The sequence below is a fragment of the Serinus canaria genome, chromosome 7, assembly GCF_022539315.1.
Source record: "Serinus canaria isolate serCan28SL12 chromosome 7, serCan2020, whole genome shotgun sequence".
Lineage (NCBI taxonomy): Eukaryota > Metazoa > Chordata > Aves > Passeriformes > Fringillidae > Serinus > Serinus canaria.
The window spans coordinates 25,365,099-25,384,580 of NC_066321.1; the positions used below are offsets into that span (position 1 = coordinate 25,365,099).

The window sequence follows — 19,482 nt, forward strand, 5'->3', positions numbered from 1 at the left end:
GGGGCTCCTCTCCCAAGTATTCCAGCTTTGGCCTCGCACTGCCCTGAGCTGAGTTTTGTTTTTCCTTTGTAACCCAAGCCCTGTTCAGCAAAATGTCAGACAGTACCTCTCAGTGCTCCAGACTGCACGCTGCCATGCCAGGCTCCCAGTGCACAAGGTAAATGCAAAGGAGCACGGTGACCTTTAAAGCCATGTCAGATGGCTCCTTGACCCAGAGACCTCCAAGAGGTTTGATTTCCTGGCCTCCTGCAGCTACTCAAAAACACAAGAGGGAAGGAGAAGAGAGCGTGTGAAGACTGTCTCTGCATGTGAAGTCTAAAAACAAACTGCTCCTTCAATGGCTGCTGTCACCTCACATGAAGATGAAATGGAAGTGTGTCTTGCCAAGGTGCACATATGTAGAAAGCATGGGAATGAAAAAGGGGGGAGGGCCTCCTACCTCCTTACTGGCAATAGCAGGGAGGAAAAATGGGAAGGATCCTTTCCATGTGTTAGGCTGCTCTTCTCTTGTTCAGAGGATTAGTGAGACTAAAAAGATAGATGATGAAATCTTCTTCTGCTGAAGGCAATGGCAAAACTCCTACTCACTTCTACAGGGCCAGGATCTCCCTCTTTTTAAGAAATTAATTATGAGCTGCAAATCCAATTAAAAACAGGAACATCACAGAGTTGTGCCACACTGACTTTTTTCCTAATTTCTCAAATTAAAAACCACATTCAAAACTTGTGCCTGCACACCACCCCCAGGAAGGAGGCTCTACTCCTTAAGTCACCTTTATTTAACACAAAGATCTATGCAGTCCTTAAAAAAATCCATAAATCCACATTTATACAAACACACACAATGGAGGAGCCAGTCCCCATCCAAAAAGAAGCCAATACCTAGGAACATGTTAATTACTCAGTTCTTTCAGTTTAGAACTTACTCCACACCATAGGGCTGGCTCAGATCCCACACACCCATAAAAACCTACCTGGGAAGCAGTGCAGATATATTCAAGCAGTGAATTGTGCAATTTTCCTAGATGAGCACTTCTGTTCAAAAAATTTATCATTTGTTTATGGAAAATCTGTAAGCAACATAGAATACTGGCTTTCAGCTGTTTCTACTTTTCCCCTTGGTAGTCAGAGACACTACCCAGTGATCCCAGGCTTACTGACTTGCAGTTTCCATGGGCAGCACGTGCATCAGAGAGCAGTGCAGCACAAAGAGGGAGAGCTGCAGTGAGACAGTGGGTGCACAGGACCAACACCACACGGTGTGCATTGGAAGGGTATCATTTCTGGCTGCTCACAGTCTTGTCCTGTGGCTGGAGCTGGGCCACAGGTGAAGCATGCCAGCTGTGCACTCACACAGCTTCTCCTGGGACAGGAAAAAACCCCCACATCTACACTCTGGCCAGGCTGAACAAAGCCTCATCTCAAGAGAGGTCACTTGATCACCAGGAAACACTCACATGAGACACATCTGAGTTGCCTGGTGAGGATCCTGGAGAAGCAGCCTGCACATGCCTGCTTGTGCACAGAGCCATGTCCTGAACCTACTGGTGTGGGAGGGCTGTATCACCAAAACAGTCCTGCAGAAATGCTATTAGCCCTTCAGATATACTTTAGGGTTTCAGTCCATGGTGACTGCACACTTCTGTGAAGCAGCCTCTCTTCACGGTGGTCCTGGCTGTGTCCTGTGGTCCATACCTCATTTTAAACTTTTCATGTTCCTAGAGCACATTTTACACCCTGAGACGAGGATGCTTGGGGAGTAGGCTCCCTGTTCCACTTCTGTTTATGGCACCTTACTGAGCTCTTCTTCTAAAGTACCCCCATAACACATTTCAGTACAGTCTGGCCCTCCATCCTCTATTTCATCCAGCCTGGTCCAATCTGGTAACTGGAGAACAAAGACCTCTGGAAATTTATGGGAAACATGCAATAGTGAAGCTAAAATTATACAAAATCATAACAAAAAATCCATCAGACTTTGGGAGCCCTGAAATCGGGTCACTGTTCCTTTTGTGACTAAGATGAATGCAAGACTAAATAACAGGGATCTAGTTACAGAAATAAACAAATTATTGGTACAGCTTTTTCTTGAAAGCCAAAAATTTATCATTTGGAAGTATGAAAAGCCAAGCACACAATCTCATTTACACTCCTATGGCAAACACACACTAGGTTTCCAGCAAAACATGATGGATATAGCTGGGCTGTCTCTGTAATGACCACCACAGAAGAGTTTGGAGCTTCTCCCTCCATTTTCCAGCCTTGGGAATTCTTGGTGAGTTTAATCTCTACAATGCAGCTCTAGCTATTGAAAGCCAACATCTGACACTGCCACCTATGGCATTCTTTTTCAAGTTAATGGGGAGGCAAAGGCATGGGTGGACTGTAACACATCATACCCAGGCAGCCTGGAATTGGAGGTGAATTTCTCTGCTTTGATGGTGCAGGGGGCCAGGCAAGCAGCTCAGCTGCACACACCTGTGTCTTTGCTCTCCAGCCACAAACCAGAGAACTTTAGGTTTTTGCTCCAACACATATTTAAATTGTAAATCCTGTACAAACCTTCACAACAAGTATTTCCTCACAAAACACAGCAATGGGGCTGTTGTCTCTTCTCAAGCTCCAGAGACCCCCTGTCCTTGCCACCTACATCCCACAGACATATTTCTCTTGTCCAAGAAGTAAGGCAGTGTTTGCTAAGACATCTCAGAGAGGCTGTTTCAGCAGAGTGATTAGTAGAAACAGTAGGTTACAGGACACAGAGGTACCTACCCAAGATCAGCTGAGGACATGATCACAAAACTACAGCACATTATATTTCTTATAGCTGCATTATTTATTGCCAATCCCAAGGGTTAAAAAGTCGTGAGTGCACTCTTCTACAGAAATAATGAGATTTTAAAGAAGAAAACAATAATATTCAGACATCATTTGCCTTCTGCTTTGTAGATAACCTAGGGCCATGGTTTTAAACCTCTCTTTGCAGCCCTGCAGGCTAGGAACATTTATTTTGAAATGCAGAGGAAGAAATTCACTCTCTATTCCCCAAATTTCAACAGCAGAGACTTTAAGAAGAAAACCCTCCAGATTTAGGGATGTGCACACTAAGATCACAGAGTTCCAGTGTGATGGGGTGAAACCCTGGCTCCATCCAAGTCATTGGGAAAATGTTCATTAGGCTCAAGTTTCCCCCCGTATCTTTATGGAGTTGAAAGCAAAGATATTATGATTATCCATCCAGATCTATTTCCTTACCCTCCCAGGCACTCTCCTGCAGGGCACTTAGTAAAACAATCAAGTAGTTTAAGCTCACAGTCCTGCAGTGAGCTTCAGAGGAGAATCACAGTCAAAATCCTTGCTGATACTTCCCTGTGCTAAAATGAGGTAATGTCATGGGATTCCTTTAGTCCCTTGGCACTCCTTTTTGATTCAGCCAAAAATGTTGAAAGAAACTGAGGGGAAACCCCCAAATTCGGCCTATATGCATATTTTGAAGGTTATTCAAAGCAAACATTAGTTGCACTATGTTTGAAGAGCTCCTTAATATTACACAGCTATACAAAGCTAGCATGTGAAAGTGTATTTAAGAAAACAATAGGAAAAAACTAGCATGTGTTATAATCCACTGAAAATTTTTCATATATAGTTTCAAAATCCAAGAAAAGGTTGTCTGAAAAAAACCACAAATATTTCCTTCCTTTTTATAATCTGTAATATAAAAACCATTTAAAATGAAACTAGTTCTAAAAGTCTCAATTTCTATAAGTATGTATTGAAAGACACTTTCAGCAACCCTTGTTTCAAGATTGATGTTCCCAGAGAACTAGACAAACTGTAAAATTACAACTGAAAAAAGGAATTAAATGCAAGATTTCTTGCATTTACTTTTCCTATAAGGAAGCTCTGGGGGTCTGATATGTGTGAAGAATCAAACAGTCCTTTTTAAGAGTGTTTTAATAACTTTCCTTGCAACCCTGAGTGTTTTAATGATTTTTCTTGCTACCCTTCCTGAGAAATCCTTTTGGGACCTACTGCTCCTGGGCTGGTGAGTGGGACCATGCTGTTGCAGGAGCAGCAGTGTCACTGCAGGATGAACCAGGCATCCTTCAGAGGCCAGTGCCTGTGGGGATGCTGCTGCTGCTGCAGACAGGAGTCGCTCAGAGTGCCAGAAGCTGGTGTGATTTTGGGGGAGAAGCAGCCCCCCAGAGCAGAGAAATGCCAGGCAGGCATTCCTAGCTGCTCTGCAGTTTATGATGAAAGTCTGCCTCAGCACAATGAGAAGCCTAATGTGGAACTTCACATTACCAATATTTTATATTTATGTAGCACTCTTCATCTCCGAGGGTCCCTGAGAGCTTTCCAAGCTACATACGTGGCATACCAATGAAGGCAAGCCATAATTCTTCTAATTAGCTGAGCATCAGCAATGCACAGCACATGGCACAACAGAAAATGTTACTGGTCACTCCTCTCCTCCTATGTAAAGTGCTAGATGAGATTTAATAGAAACATCTTAGAAGGACATTTGGGTTTAAAGGCCACTGAAAAATGAAATCCAACAAGACAGGTCTCCTTAACAGCAGGGCCTGTCTTCCCTTATTGCATATAGACACTTGGTCAAATAGGAGACTCAGAAGAGGAGCTGCCCCAGACCTGCTCCCCACTTTCACACCACATTCAGCATGTTACCATCACATGGCTCAGGCAGCTGCTCTGCTGGTGAGGTTACAAAAAAGCTGGTGAGTGGCTGCAGTCCAGAGCACAACAACATCAGCCTCTTTTCAAGATTAATAAGTTCATTTCTTTAGCAAAAAGGAAGAGCAAGCTATTTAATACACACATCCTCTGGAGATCAATGCTAATATCTAAGTGTATGTGCATGCAACCCATCCACCAGTAAAACTAATTACAAAAATCAATTTCAGATACTTTTCTGAGCCTTTCATTCCTCAATATACTCCTAATTGATTTTTGTTGGAGAATAGAAAGCCTAATTAATATTTTTATTATTTAAAAGGAATGCAAAGGAGGGGGCAATGGTGAGTGCTTAACTGGTCCGCCAATGTTTTCTACACAAAAAAAAAAAGAGAAAAAAAATTAAAATTGGCATTTAATTCAGTTTTGCCACCAGCTGGAAAAATGGAAAAGCCTTTGAAAGGGTGACAAAGCACAAGAGAAAAGCTGGCAGAAGACAGTATGGGGCAGAAGAGGAATGTTACAGAATTGTGAAATACACAATGTGAGAAGGTTGTGCCTATTTTTAGAAGGGCAGGGATGATCAAGTGTAAAAGCAGTACATTTCCATGAATGATGTACAGCTCCTTTCATCCAAAAAGGTCAGAAATGCCCTTATAGAGAGGTGACTCTAATCATATTTATATTAGAGATGGGGGAAAAGAGGTTAAGAAGGAGACCCAATGTCCAATCAGTCTTTCTACAAACTTCAAAGCTCCGGATTAGTTCCTAAGGGCCTTGCCAAGGCTCATCTACCAAGCCAGCAGCAGTCTTCAGCATGTAGCCATTCAGGACACAAAAAGAAACCAATTTTTGCAGCATTATGTCTTACACACACACAAGCACCTAACACACATCCACAAAGCCCACTTGCCAAGCTGAAAAGCAGAGAAAAGCAAAGCATGTAGCAACATTCAAAGAAATGGAAATGTTCCATTTTCTACTCAAGAGGCTGCATTTAACAAGCACACATTGCCCTCCATCCTGAGCCCTGAAGGAGGGGAGGAACGCCCGGCTTTATCTCTTTGGGTCTCTGCAAGACTCCCATTGAGAGTGATAAGCCTTTGCAATGTGCTCCCCTCCAAACCCCTGTCCACAGCTCCTCTTTGAAGGAAGCTCCTCCATGGTGGGGAGCAGAGCTGGGAGACAGATGCTGGTGCCATCCTGAGCACACAAGCACAGCTTGTGCCCCATTAATTGCGAGCACATCCTCCCCCGGGCCAGGCCCTGGGGACAGGAGTACAGCGACAGGGACACACGAGCACCCGGCAGCAACACCAGCAGCAAAAGTACCCAATTAAACCTCCAGAGTGAGTGAGTGTGGAGGGGGAGGAAAATTCAAAAAAGAAGGGGAAGGGGAAGGGGAAGGGGAAGGGAAGGGGAAGGGGAAGGGGAAGGGGAAGGGGAAGGGGAAGGGGAAGGGGAAGGGGAAGGGGAAGGGGAAGGGGAAGGGGAAGGGAGGAAAAAGGGAAAAGGGAAAAGGGAAAAAGGAAAAGGAAAAGGAAAAGGAAAAGGAAAAGGAAAAGGAAAAGGAAAAGGAAAAGGAAAAGGAAAAGGAAAAGGAAAAGGAAAAGGAAAAGGAAAAGGAAAAGGAAAAGGAAAAGGAAAAGGAGGAATGGAGTTGCTTGGCAACGGGCAGGCAGAGGCAGCTGTGTAGCAGGTCGGGCTGGTACCCAGCGGCGGGGCCGGCCCATTAGCACCCCGCATCTCCTGCATTTCGTGCCGGGTCTCCTAGTAACAGCCTGTGCACGCCGGGCTGTTGCGCTTCCCCTCCTCTCCTCCTGTTTCTCCCGATCATGCGAGGCATCGCTGCTTGCCCTAATTACACATTCTCTGCTGCTTCAAGCTGCCATTACTTCGGTCCCCAGAGGAGCAGCAAGAAATTTTTAAAAATGTCCTCTAATAAGGGCTTCTACTTTCAGATTCTGTGGAGCTCTGCAAGCTCAAAGATGCAAAGCAAGGTAGCAGCAGCAGAAGGAACAGATGAAAAAGGAAAAAAAATCAGCAGCTCACTGGCTCAGATTTTTCCAGCACTCTGAAACATGTTCTCTTCCCTTTGTTTTTTGTGAGGTATCCTAGAGGGTGGACAATGAGACAGCCTTTAAGGGACATGGTGCACATTTACACAATCCAGAGCAGTGTATCAAAGATGTGTTCTTTGGAAACCTAGAGTTTAGGTCAAGAGTTTCTGAGAAATTCCAGACTATAGATAAAGGCAAATAGACCAGGAAAAATATGAGATGCATGTATCACAGTCTGTTTTGAGAAATGACACATTTAAGAGGAACAGACTCCCTTTTTCCAGATGCTAACATTTTTATGGTTTTGCTCCATATTTTTGCTAATGAATGTGAGGCTTGCTTATTCAAACTATTGCAGTGCTGATGTTTTTCAGCATTTACCATCTTCTCCCTTTAGTCACTAGAAAATCAGAGAAAAGACAACCAAAAAAATTATGCAGACTGGCAGAGACAGCATAGGAATAAAACAGGAGGGCAAAAGAACATACATTCCTTTTGATTTCCCACTTTTGTCAGCAGCAAAAATGAAAAAAGATCCAGGATCTCAATCATTCAGATCCTGAATCTGATGTGGGGATGGATGCAAATGGGAAATAATGAGCTTGGGTTTAAAGAATAAACTGGCAAGTTCTCTCACTAAAGGCTGCCCTGGTGCCAAGGCAGGCATGGGCTGAAGGAGATCCCACCCATCCTGGTGCTTTCTCTGTCCTTGGGCACAGCTGGCAGGGGGCACCCAGCAGCTTCACACTGAGCAGGGCTCAGTAGAAAGGCCTTGGCAGTACTGCTGGGCAGCCCTTGGTGAACTAAGCAAACTAATCCCAAGAGCACAAGGCAGCAAATAAAGAAAATTAATGTTACCAGCTAGGAAGATTCCCCATCTGGATTTTGGAAAAGGCACAAAGGATTACCTGTCCTTAGCTCTAAGGGGGTTACATGCAACCAGCTGGAAAGCACCCAGATCATTCATGCTGCCAGGTGAGTGCAAGTAACCAAAGGAGAACACAAATGTATTTCAACATTCCATTGCTGGGTGACACTGTATCTTCAGGGAGAAAAACAAAAAAATAAAGAGGTATTCTGTATGAAACATGCTTACTAACACACATTCAAAGCCAAACAAAGCCCAAGAAAAAATTTTCTATGGGTCTTACAAAATATTAATGATAAAATATCACTCATATGGAAGTCAGTTTACAATGGATCATAGCTTAATCAATTCAAGTTAATTTTTACCCAGATATTGACAGATAGAAGTCTTCTATTATTTTATCCACGTGGGCCAAGTTTTTAGCTAAACTTGTTACACTGTGCACAGTTCTTTTCTCCCTGCCTCTCTCCAACACGCAGGCTCCGATTTCTAAAATAACAAACAACAACCATACTGGAAAAAACCCAAACGTGGAAAATTTCACTCTGAAGAAGGAAAGGCTTTGCAAATTTTACAGGTGACCAGCAAGATGTACAAATGGAAGTTTATGTTAACTAAGCTATTAAGACCTCTGTGTGTGTGGTGAGAGTCCAGATGTACAGGAGGAAGGAATAAATCCCCACTAAGCCTCTGAATGTGCACAGCCATACAGCTGAGTACACCTTTCTTTCAGAACTCAGCTGGGCATCAGCTTTTACCCTGAAACTCATGTTTGTCATCATTAGCTTAGCTAGCATGCTTGCAAGTGTTTTTTCAGCATTCAGTTTTTGCAGCCACAATTTTCAGTTCTGAGATTTGAAAGCCAGACATCTTCAGGAACAAATGTACCTAACACAACATTTGTGTGCTTATCAGCAAATGGGGACTTCTGGGATTGCAAACTGGCCTGCAGTGTTTTAAAGACTTAGATTCTTATTAAGCCTTCTTATCATGTCTAAAGCTGACCAGTGGAAAGACTGTGGTTCTGCAGTCATTGTCCTGAAACAGGTGGCTTCACCCACTGTGCAAGAAGTTGATTCACACACAGAGTCAAGGTACTTATACAGTTCTGTGCAGAAAGGGGCGCTGGGGGGCAAGTCCACAAAGGTGAGTGTAGATGTGTGTTACCTACTGCTTTAGTGAGAACCTGAATCACCACATGTGTTATGAAGGGAGTAAGCCCTTTTGAAATTTATATGGTAGACTCTATCCAATTGACATTGTGGTGGTAAAAGATTAAACACATGTGAAAGGTAATGGTATGTTGAGAATGATTTATTATTCCTCTCACAGGTCAGTTTGTCCAAGACCCTGCTCAAAAGAGGTTAAGATTTTTTGTAAAAAAAATATGCTTTGATAAAGTATGAAATTTTGGCCTACCTCTTTACATGGGTTGACACTTTGCCCTCAAGAGGATTTTGTGTGGAAACATATCATGGCTGCCCAGCTGGGGCACAGCACTGAATGCACCTTGGATGGAGTCTGGGCACAGTTCACAGTGCAAATCCTGCAGGACACAGTGCCACTCCCCTGCTGGGCTCAGTGCCTGCTAGCAGTCATAGCAGTGGGACAGGCTTCAAAATCCATCTACTCAGGTGCTTCCCAGCTCCATTTTGGCCTTCATTGCCTGCCAGCCAGGCAGAAAAGGTGCTGTGACATCACGCAGCCCTGTGTGACAGCAGCCCATGATGTCACATTGCCAAGCACATAGAGACTGGGCAGCCCAGAACATCACAGCCTGAACTGAGACCAACATGGCACGCCGAGGCAGCTCACATGCCAAGATGTCACCCTTGCAAAGGACCAGAGTGAGGCTCATCCTGGTGGTCTTCCTGACCATGCTGCTCCACAGGCTGTCTCTGTCATTCATTGCCCCCACGTGTACGGCCAAAGAATGCATCGGCAGCCTAGACCCTTGCAATCCCAAAGACTGGGTGAGGTTCAGGATGGGCATCATTCCCGAGGATCCAAAGAAACTGCCTGTTGGTGCCAAGAGCGTGACTGCTGAATGGACCAGCACCACCAGCCTTTGCAAATGCCAGCACCAGGTCAGGGAGAGGCTGGACATGGCTCCTGAGTGACTGAAGCAATCACCATTATCCCAGAGAGTGCAGCCTCCAGCCTGCCCTATCCTTTGTGCCAGTTCTGGAACCACCTTGCCCCTTGATATGAGCTGGTTGCTCTGTACAGCCTGGCAACCTGTGGGACTGCTCAGCATGGCCTGCATTGCCTTCTGCATCTGGAGAAACATGAAGAAACCTCAGGGACAGGGAAGGTGATGGATGCCTTCATCTTCAGTACAGACAGACTGCTGGGAAAAGAGCACCTTGAGGTGGTCCAAATTGTTCTACATGGTGGAGGCCAAAACCAGCCTGCCACGCAGGGCCATGAGGCTTTTCTAGCACCCCCACATGAAAGGGCTCTTCTAAATCAAGGAATCAAAGACAATTGACAAAACAACCAAGATAAGACCAAGTTACAAGGAAGAAACAATGCCAACTCATCAAACTAGGCGAGGGGAAAGTTTGGCAGAGGGAGATTATGACCATCAACTCACAGTGCAATGATTTCAAGAACTCAAAAGAAGGAGATGACTAGGATGATAAAGGAACAAATAATTTAACCAAAAGAAGATTGAATAATAATTAATAACTTAATAATATGAACTGTGTCTTGTAGCCAAGGAATATTGATTCCTTGTTCCTGTCAAATGTTCTATGGGACTGGCTAGACCAATTGGCAGTGCAGAGGTAAACCCATGTAGGCTGCTGAATTGTGGCAAGACATTGCCACAGGTAGAGAAGCTGCCTGTAAAAGTACCCCATGCAGATGCCCAGATACCCAAGAGTCAGGCTACTGAAGAACATTGCAACAAAGAACAGGTGGATCAGGCTGCCAAGATGAAAGTGTCTCAGACGGATCTGGACTGGCAACATAAAGGTGAATAAGTTTTGGCTTGGTGGGTCCATGATGGCTCAGGTCATCAGGGAAGAGATACAATATGATGGGCTCATGATCAAGGGGGGAACTTAACCAAAGACAGTATCTTCCAGGTCATCCATAACTATGAAACATGTGCTGCAATCAAGCAGGCCAAGCATAACACCCTTGTGACAAGGGGACAATGGCTGAAATATAAGTATGGGGAGGCCTGGCATATCAATTACATCTCATTCCCACAAACCCACCAAGCCAGGCACTACATGCTGACAATGGTGGACACAACCACTGGATGGCCAGAGATGTACCCTGTGCCTCACACCACTGCCCAGAACACCAAGTCCTGTGGTGGCACGGAGCCTGAGTCAGACAATGGAATTTATTTCAAACATAGCCTCCCAGACACCTGGGCCAGAAAGCATGGGACTGAATGGGTATCTCATTCCCTATCCCTATCAGGCTGGTCTCCCTACCTGCAGCTGTTTTTTGCTATAAGGTGGGTACTGCTTATGCCATTGTGCCCATGGTTTTATTTGAGACCCCACTACCCTTGGTAAAAGCATGGACACCTCTGCTGTATTTAGGTAAGCTTCCATGAAGCCTTGTAGTTCATCTGCTCCTGCTTTCAAGTTGCTGCTGCTGGTATGCAGGTGTGTAGGACTGTGTCCACATGGGGTGGGAATGACAGGCTGTGGATTAGGAGAGGTCCATCCAGGCTGCTGGCTACTATCTGCCCAGATATGACCCAGACTCAAACACCCACACCGTGCTTAGGAAAAGCCGCTAACCCAGCATCTGTTTTTAAGATGAGAGTTAGCACACTTGGCTTTTCCTGCCCAGAGCACTTCAGGTCTCCCAGTCATGCCCACCTCAGCCTAAAACAGCTTTTCTGAGGACACATCTCCAATTCATCCCTGGTGTGACCTCAAATACTTTAGAAATGACAGTGCTTTTGGACAAATGGACAAGAAAATCATAGCTTCTCCTTGTTAACTTGCCAGTTCTATCCAGTGTGGGACAGCAGCAACACAAGGGGAAATTGGTAGAAGACAAATTGGTGGGTTTTTCTTTGAGTCTCTTTTTGTGATCTCTATCATTTGCCCACTGACTGGGTGCTTCACAGGGGCTCAGGAGAGGGTGGATGGGTATGAAGAAAACACCAAATTACAAATTCAAGAAGCTCCTCTGTGCCTTATCAAGGTAGACTGCCGTAACACTTGGAGGTACCTGCACTTGCCCTCCTGCACCTGCTGAACACACAAAAACCATAAATTTCTAGGTCTACCTTGTGCCAGAAATCTTCTCACATGGCAAACAAACAAACAAATAACACCTATTTACATTTTCAAACCCAAACACTAAGATTGTCCCCTGCCATTGATTTGGCAAGTGATGGAGCAGAAATGCAGGACTGAGAATTCAGGTATTGACAACTAAGCTATGGATGAACACCACGGGTGTTATAAATGGCAAGGGCTGCTTTTGGCAGGGGCCATCCTCCCGCTGCCTGGGTAGCTCTCAAAGATAACTCCCCCATGTCCCCTTGGCAGGTTTCAGTCCTGCACACAGAGCTGTGGACTCACACAAAGCCATGGGTCTCTGTACAACTAAAACATCTTGGGTTTTGGTTTTAATTTCTCCTATGCCATCAATACTGCTCTCCCAAATGCTTTTCCCTAAGTCATTATTCAGTCTTGAATCCTGCAGAATTGGTGCTGTGCTTGGCTACTTGCTTTTTCCTTCTCTTCACTGGCTTTTTGTTCACAGATGCTGCTACACTAAAACAACACAGCAATGCAGCACAATTCGTGTGCTATCACTGACACAGTCTTTATTTTCTCTGTTATTCCTTTACTTTGTATTAATCTTCTTTACTTATCATCCAGCCTACTCTCCTTAACTTTGCCCCCTCCAATAATTTTCAGATTCCAGATATTTTCGTTTTCATCTCCAACACTTGGTGAAAGTTCTTCTCTATTATTCGATACATCATCTCAAAAGCCTTCTGTTGGTAAATGCTCTTTCTAATCTCTTGTGTCTCTTCTTCTTGCAAATGTAGTACTTTGTTTTCCTGCAGGGTGGATTTGTTTGTTTTAGTTACTCTCACCCAGCATTTTGGATCAAAGAACTATATAATTTAAAATAAGATGTCCTGACAATGTGAAACAAACCCCACTCAAAGAAGTGCTATCTTAAGATCACATGTAGACTAGTAACATCTATTTACATGGGTATTTCCCACTTGTTTAGCCCTTAGAAACCTAAATACAGATCTGAGGTGCCCAACTGTTGTTTCTCAGAGTTGAGCTTCAGCTGTCTCCAATCCTGGTTGTGGATGGATAAAGAAAAAAAAAAAAAAAAAGGCAGCAAACCTTCTGATACTTGTAAAATGCAAATCCTAGCAGAACCCCATAAGGGTATTGTTTTTTTATCACTGTCCCAATCTTAAGGATATCCTGGGCAGTTTTTATGTGCTGCATCATCCCCAGTCAGAAAGCATCCACTCCATCTTATACCTTTCCCTGCAAATTACTGCAAGGAAGGCTGATAGGAATGGTTTTGTCAGGAGATGGAAATCTCCAGCAGTCTCTGATTTGGGAGACAGTCACATCCCATGACTAATCTTTCCACAGGTCACAGGCCAGCTCACCCTTAGACTTATTTGCATTCAGACACTCTCCAGCAATATCCTGTTTTCTAATTTAGGAAGTACTGATGATTATACATGGGGTTTGGCTCATTGGAATTCCTTTCCTCTGCACTCTCCATTACATTGACAATTCATCTCCATGCATGTGTGAAGGCAGGATGAAAATTTTCCTCTCTCAAAAGAGAGAAATGCCATTGTTTGCACTGATGTCTGCTCCACGAATAACTGTGAGAGAATATGCTAGGGTTGAATTACCAAGCCAGTCCTGATTGCTCCTTCTTCAGATGTTTTTACTGCACCTTCACACTGGCAGTATGGTTTTCCCAAACCTCTAGCTCACCTTTTCCTCCTGTTTACAGACCCAGCTGCTATTTCTTCCCCCGAGAGGCTTCTTTGCTGCACTCTGACAGTCAGTCCCACCACTGCTCTTAGCTCCTTTACACACCCTTAATTTCAGATGCCCCCGTTTGCTTTGAGTTCAGTCAAATATTTTCATTTCCCTTTCCATACAGACAATGTTTTTCCCTTTCCCTTCCAGATTAAATTCTCTCCCACACAGATGATTGTTTTTCCCTCTCCAAAGGTCATCCAGAAGGTGGTTTCATAACCAGTTCGACCACTGATGGGCCTTACAGCGCTGTCCTGATTCTCTTGCAGATGAGATGTGGGACAGTAATGTGGAAGATGCACCAAGTGAAATATGAAATGTGGGGTTTGATGGTCCCTGGGCTTCCCAGCAAAGTAAAACCCCAGGAGAGGATTGTTCCTAATCTAGCAAGCTGCTATCAGCCTGCATTGCCCGCAGCCCAGCCTGGCTCATCACGAAGCAGCAGTGAGGAACAGCAGCCAGCCTCTGTCTGGTCAGCCTTACATATGAATGAAAGGAATGCAGCCTCCTTCCGCTGCCTTCCACCCCCCACCCGCTCCCCAGCCCATGGCTTCTTGTTTTCACGCACTGCAGTAAATCCCTTTGATCCAGCAAGTGGACTTTGCACGTGCAGGCTGAGTGACCAGCCCGCATCTGCCTCTGTGCCTGGAGCCCCACACTGGGAGCTCTTTGTGTGCCGGGGCGCTCACACTCGTTCTACAGAGCCCACACTGGCAGACTGCTCTCGCATGACACACTAACAAACCACCAGCCAAAGGAAAATATCTTGCAATCATTTCAGACCCTCTGGCTCAGCCACTGACTAAGCCAAGTGGCTACTAGCCATTGGCACTACTGGGTGCATTTGCAACCCACAGCACACTCAGTTCAGGCATGAAAAAAACAAAGCGCCCATGGAAAAAAAGGGCTCCTTGTCCCATGCCCTGAAGGCTGCATGGGAAAGGACACAGCCTGACATTTCTAATTCAGTCCCAAATATCCACAGCTACTCCTCTCTGTCCCACATTTTTACCAGAGGCAGGAGCTCCCTGTGGGGAACCCCACTGAAGAGGTCAGTGTGAACACATTAGATGTCTTGATTGTACCAGCTCTCATTTAAGGCATCCAGCAGTCAGTGTGTTTTTAGGGAACAGAGCATGCAAGCTGTATGAAGGAGTCTGAAAGACTCTGTGCTCCAGACCCAAATAAGCTGTTTAGGGAAGCCTATCACACTCCTTCCCTCGATTTACTCAGGTTGCTCCCAGGATGTAAATGTTCACAGGTATTTAGACAACCTGCTTTCCACAGACAAAATGAGAGACAGGTTTCCTGCTCCCAGGTTCTGCATCAAAGATGTGTTTTAACAACAAGGCTGCATTCAGTCCTCATCACCATGCTTTCTACAAAGCTGTGCATAGCTAGGACATGGGAAGGGCCAGGGTAGTTTTACAGCTGTTAGGATGGGAGAGATCATCATTCCACGCTTGTATTCCCTCTTGTTTTTCACCTTCCTGCTTTCCTAACAACCTAAGCTATCTGCTCAGGACATGGTGAACAGAAACAGAAACACTCCCATAATTTGGGGCTGCTTAAATCACTGATGGTTTAACTGGCAATATCAGAGGAGTAGCTGATCCCACCAGGTGAAGTGCTGGGAATGGGAGGTCTGGGCTGTGCACCCAGGCAGCTGCAGTCTCATCATCTGATAAAGACTTTCCCTCTCTGCCAGTGAAGGCAGACGTGCCTTTCTCACCACATCAAGCACTGCTGGATGGGCAGGCTCAGCACTGTCATGGCACCACCTACAATTCAAGGCCATTCAACAGAAAGATCACAGGGTCAGTGAGAAACATTTCTCATTGTGGATTAATTGTAAAATGTAAGATTTCATATGGTAATGTTAGAGGGGAAAGGTTTTAGCCTCAGAAAATTCAACCAGGCCTAAGGCTGGGTTCAAAAGCATGCAAACTGTTACAAGATTTTGACACCAAAGGGCAAAGGTGCTGAGAGACTGGATGTTTTTGTAAGTGCTCCTCATGATTCCTTGTCCATATCGCCATTTGCATGACAACATGAGGAAAACTGCACAAGTTCACCCTTTCCACACTATTGTGTCACATCCCTGACTAACCTCAGGAAAAGCTGTGTAAGACCCATCACTTCCAGCTTGAGAACGAACATGGGGGTCATATCTGAACAGACAAGATCACTGGGTCAACAGCTCTCACACTCTTCATCTGTGCTTTCATGGAAGCTCCATCATCTGCTGGAAGGCCTTGGCTGGGATGTCCCACTGGCCAGCCCCAGCAGGGAGAAGCCCTCAGAGCAGCATTGGTGCTACAAGGAACCAACATTCTGACCATGTTAAAGCTGATTTTAAAATTATTGTACTACTTTCACCGGATTTCAAATCACTGAATCACAGGTGAGGTCACTCCTGGCAAGGCAGCTATCCCCAGTAAAAGCACTAGAAAGCCCATATAAAAAGATCAATGCCTTTTATGTCTTACTATGATTTATACTTCAGACCATGTAACTTTTACAGTGCTGCCTAGTATGTGATGGATGCAGCTCTCTTAACAACCCACATATTTATCTGATTTACTGTGTTGGTCCAATGTGTTATTTTCTACCTTGCAAGAACAACCTTGCTTCTAGGAATCTGCCTGCATGATAAGATCGTGAGCTAAATGTGCAGTTATTGTAAGAGACCCCACATTTTACAGTAAAATTGAGAAAACTGATTATAGCAATCCCTCTGGAAACAAGAATAATCACATGATAAGACAGTGCTAATGGGAATTTATCATCTCTCATCACGTGTGAAGCTTAGAACAAAGCAGCAACGTGTGTGAACTGCACAGCTATTAATGCCAGTGAATACCAGCTGAAGAGCTGCTTGGGACTATGAAGAAATGAGAGGAGGGAACCTGAAAGCCAGCCTAAGCCAATTCAGTATGCTTCAACCAGCTTACACACAGATATATATATATATATATATATAACATTTGTAAATGTTACCCAAAATAACAGCCTCACATCTATCCATACATCCCATTCCCTCTCTACCTACATAATTTCATTCAAACTCCATGTCATTCTTTTATTTGTTCTCACTATATTTTAGCACTGGAGAAGTCCAAGATCATGAGTATCTGAAGGGTATGTGCCTCTGCATGCCTACACGTCTGCGTATACACACTCTGCCTCATGCACAGATTATTCCTCAACCACATATTTAAGATCTGAAACACATTTCTCTTTCTCCCATACAAAAGGCACCAAAAACCTACCCACGCTATTTTCTATTTGAAGAAAATAACACTTGACTAAACTTCATATTTTTAAGTTGTCTTGGGGAAGTGAGTGCCAAAAACCTGCAGTGACATGCACATAGTTTGAACATGAATGATGCATCTACGTCCCTTAGGTATCCTAAAATTACTCTGCATCAAGCCCCATCAGACATATGAAATCCCAACAGGTTAATGGTAGATGGTGAACTCCTCTGTTCTATTGAATAATGGTACATTTGCCGGACTACCGTATTTTCCACTGCCCTGTTTCATAGACAGAAGCTTGGACTTTCAGAAGAGATTTTTTTTTTTTCTTTTTTAAATGAGAATAAAAAGAGATGGTTACAGGTAGGTGGCAGGACAAGATGAGAGAAGCACCCTACATTAAGTACCTGTGTGAGTCCTCTGGTGAGCCTTTAAGTGGGAGCTCTTTGTATAAACTTTCCGGCACCCATTAAATTGACAGCGATGAACCCTCTTCTTGTTTTCTGGGGATGCTTCTGTCCCTGTACCTCCTTGCTCACTGTCACTTTGCCCACTTTTTATTGTCCCCGCAGTCGCTGTTGCTACACCCACTTTCACAGAGCTGAGTGAAGTTTTCTTGGCTACCAGTTTCAACGTCACTGTGCCATCCACTGCTGAGAGAGTCTGTGGGGTTTTGACAAGGTGACGGCTGAGCTCCGGAGAGGAAGGGGGGGTTAATGAGGTCACTGCATTGAGCTGGGCCTGGTTGACGGCTGTGTAGCCTTCTGTGGAAGAGCTGGTGGACTGCGAGCTGAGGCACGTCTCAGACAGCAGTTTGTCACGGGAGAGGATAATGTCCATGTTGGCGCTTTTGTCACAGGTACTCGTCTCCACTGGTAAAAGGATGGGGTCCAGCCGTCGTACATTGTCCTCTGCATCCGGGGCTGAGGAGGCGTGAAGGAAGCAGTCCAAATCCTCACCAAAGGTCTCAGAGATCTTCCGTGGTTCAGTCTGAAGGTATCGCTCCAACTCCAGGCATGTCTGCAGAAGGGAAAGGGAGATGGGAGGGAGAGAAAGCGCTGTTAGAGAGAGATGACAGCATAGCTGCCACTGAGGGCAGGACATGGTCCAGAGGCATTCCATGACAGCACTCATCAACAGCAACATCTTCTGCTGAGATAGTCACACACTGGGAGACAGGAAGATTTGGCACTTGGTTGAGGCTGCTCAGAATAGTTTAGGATTACCCACATATGGTAGCAGGTATTATACTAGAAGTGAAGATACAACTGTGAAGAAAGCATCCACTACATTTTCATTAAAGTCTTTACATTGTTCCATGGGCACCAGGGCCTTCCCAACTTAAAATATAATCTGTCACTTCCATATGAAACTATCCTCATAGGCTCATAATTTGGCACATACAAACAAAAAAGTCACCTCTCCAAATAACTGCTTCCTCTTCCTTTGCAAGCATTAACTTTCTCTCCAAATTTAACTCAGTGTAGTTGGTTGAGACCTAATCTTCCTTAAACAACACAACTCTGAAGTGTGGCATTTCAAGATAGGAGGTAGAAAAGCTTCCAGTGAAACCACAGCTTGTTTAAAGGGCCTGAGAGAAGGAAAGGTGACAGAAAAAAACCAGAAACTATCTACTGTTAGTTTTAGAGGGAGTTTTGGCACATCTGGTCAAATGGAGCTTCCTGTGTACAGGACGCCAGGCTTGCACACAAACACACACTCAACCCTTTGTTAAAAAGTAGGTGAAATTTCAAAGAGGCTGTCACATAAAGATGTGCTCCTGCACCTCCACAGCAGTGTGATCATCATCAGGGATGAAACTCCTACATGAATGTGCCTTATTATGAAGTGTCCTGAGCTTGCCCAAATAAAGCCTTCAGCCACCAAAGCACTGCCCCCAGTGTCCTCCACAGCCAACATGAAAAACTTTTATTGTTTATAGAGAATCATTTGCTGTAGTTTCAGGAGCTTTTAATGGAGTTTATTAGTACTGTTTTTCATTTCTTGCAGCTTGAAAGGATAGCTGGTTTAATACCACCATTGTGATTTCACAGGGCTTGGAGAAAGAGACGTTCTAACTAATACATTTTAGAAACCTCTAAAAACTACTCCTCAGAGAACACTTCTACCAATATTAAGAAAGGGGTTTTAGTCAAAAATTTTTAATCTATGGGAGCTGGTGACCCAACTACATCTCGATCTGGAGAGTCCAGCATCTGATCAAGAAATAAAAGCTTTATATGACCAGAGGAGAGACAGAGACTTTTGCCTTCTGAGTACAAAGGTCCCATCAACAGGAATGTAAGGAGGCCCCACTGACAGCTCTCTAGGAACTGGCAGGTAATTTGAGATTATTACTTTCAAAGCTCCCACTAAACAACACTGCTGGTTGCAGACACAGTGTGGTGGGATGACTTTCAAGTCCACCACAAAATCTGCCACACTGTTGTTTCTTTTTTAAATAACAGCTGATTATAGATCTGAGCTGTAGAGATGGACAAAAAGCAACAGAACAGAGTATCTGCAGGTGAGACATGCTATACTTTAGCATGTATGTTATATTCTGAGGTATGAGACTGTCT

The 19,482-nt window shown here is 44.5% G+C and overlaps 1 protein-coding gene across 2 annotated transcripts in view; it reads right to left on the reverse strand.

Annotated features, from left to right (window-relative positions):
• The window catches only part of KLF7 (KLF transcription factor 7), a 65,686-nt gene that overhangs the window by 16,867 nt on the left and 29,337 nt on the right, over positions 1–19,482 (reverse strand). For both annotated transcript variants that reach the window (XM_030241836.2, XM_050976658.1), the window contains one exon: positions 17,308–17,920. In XM_030241836.2, the coding sequence (XP_030097696.1) occupies positions 17,308–17,920 (613 nt within the window). The remainder of the gene's footprint in view (positions 1–17,307; positions 17,921–19,482) is intronic.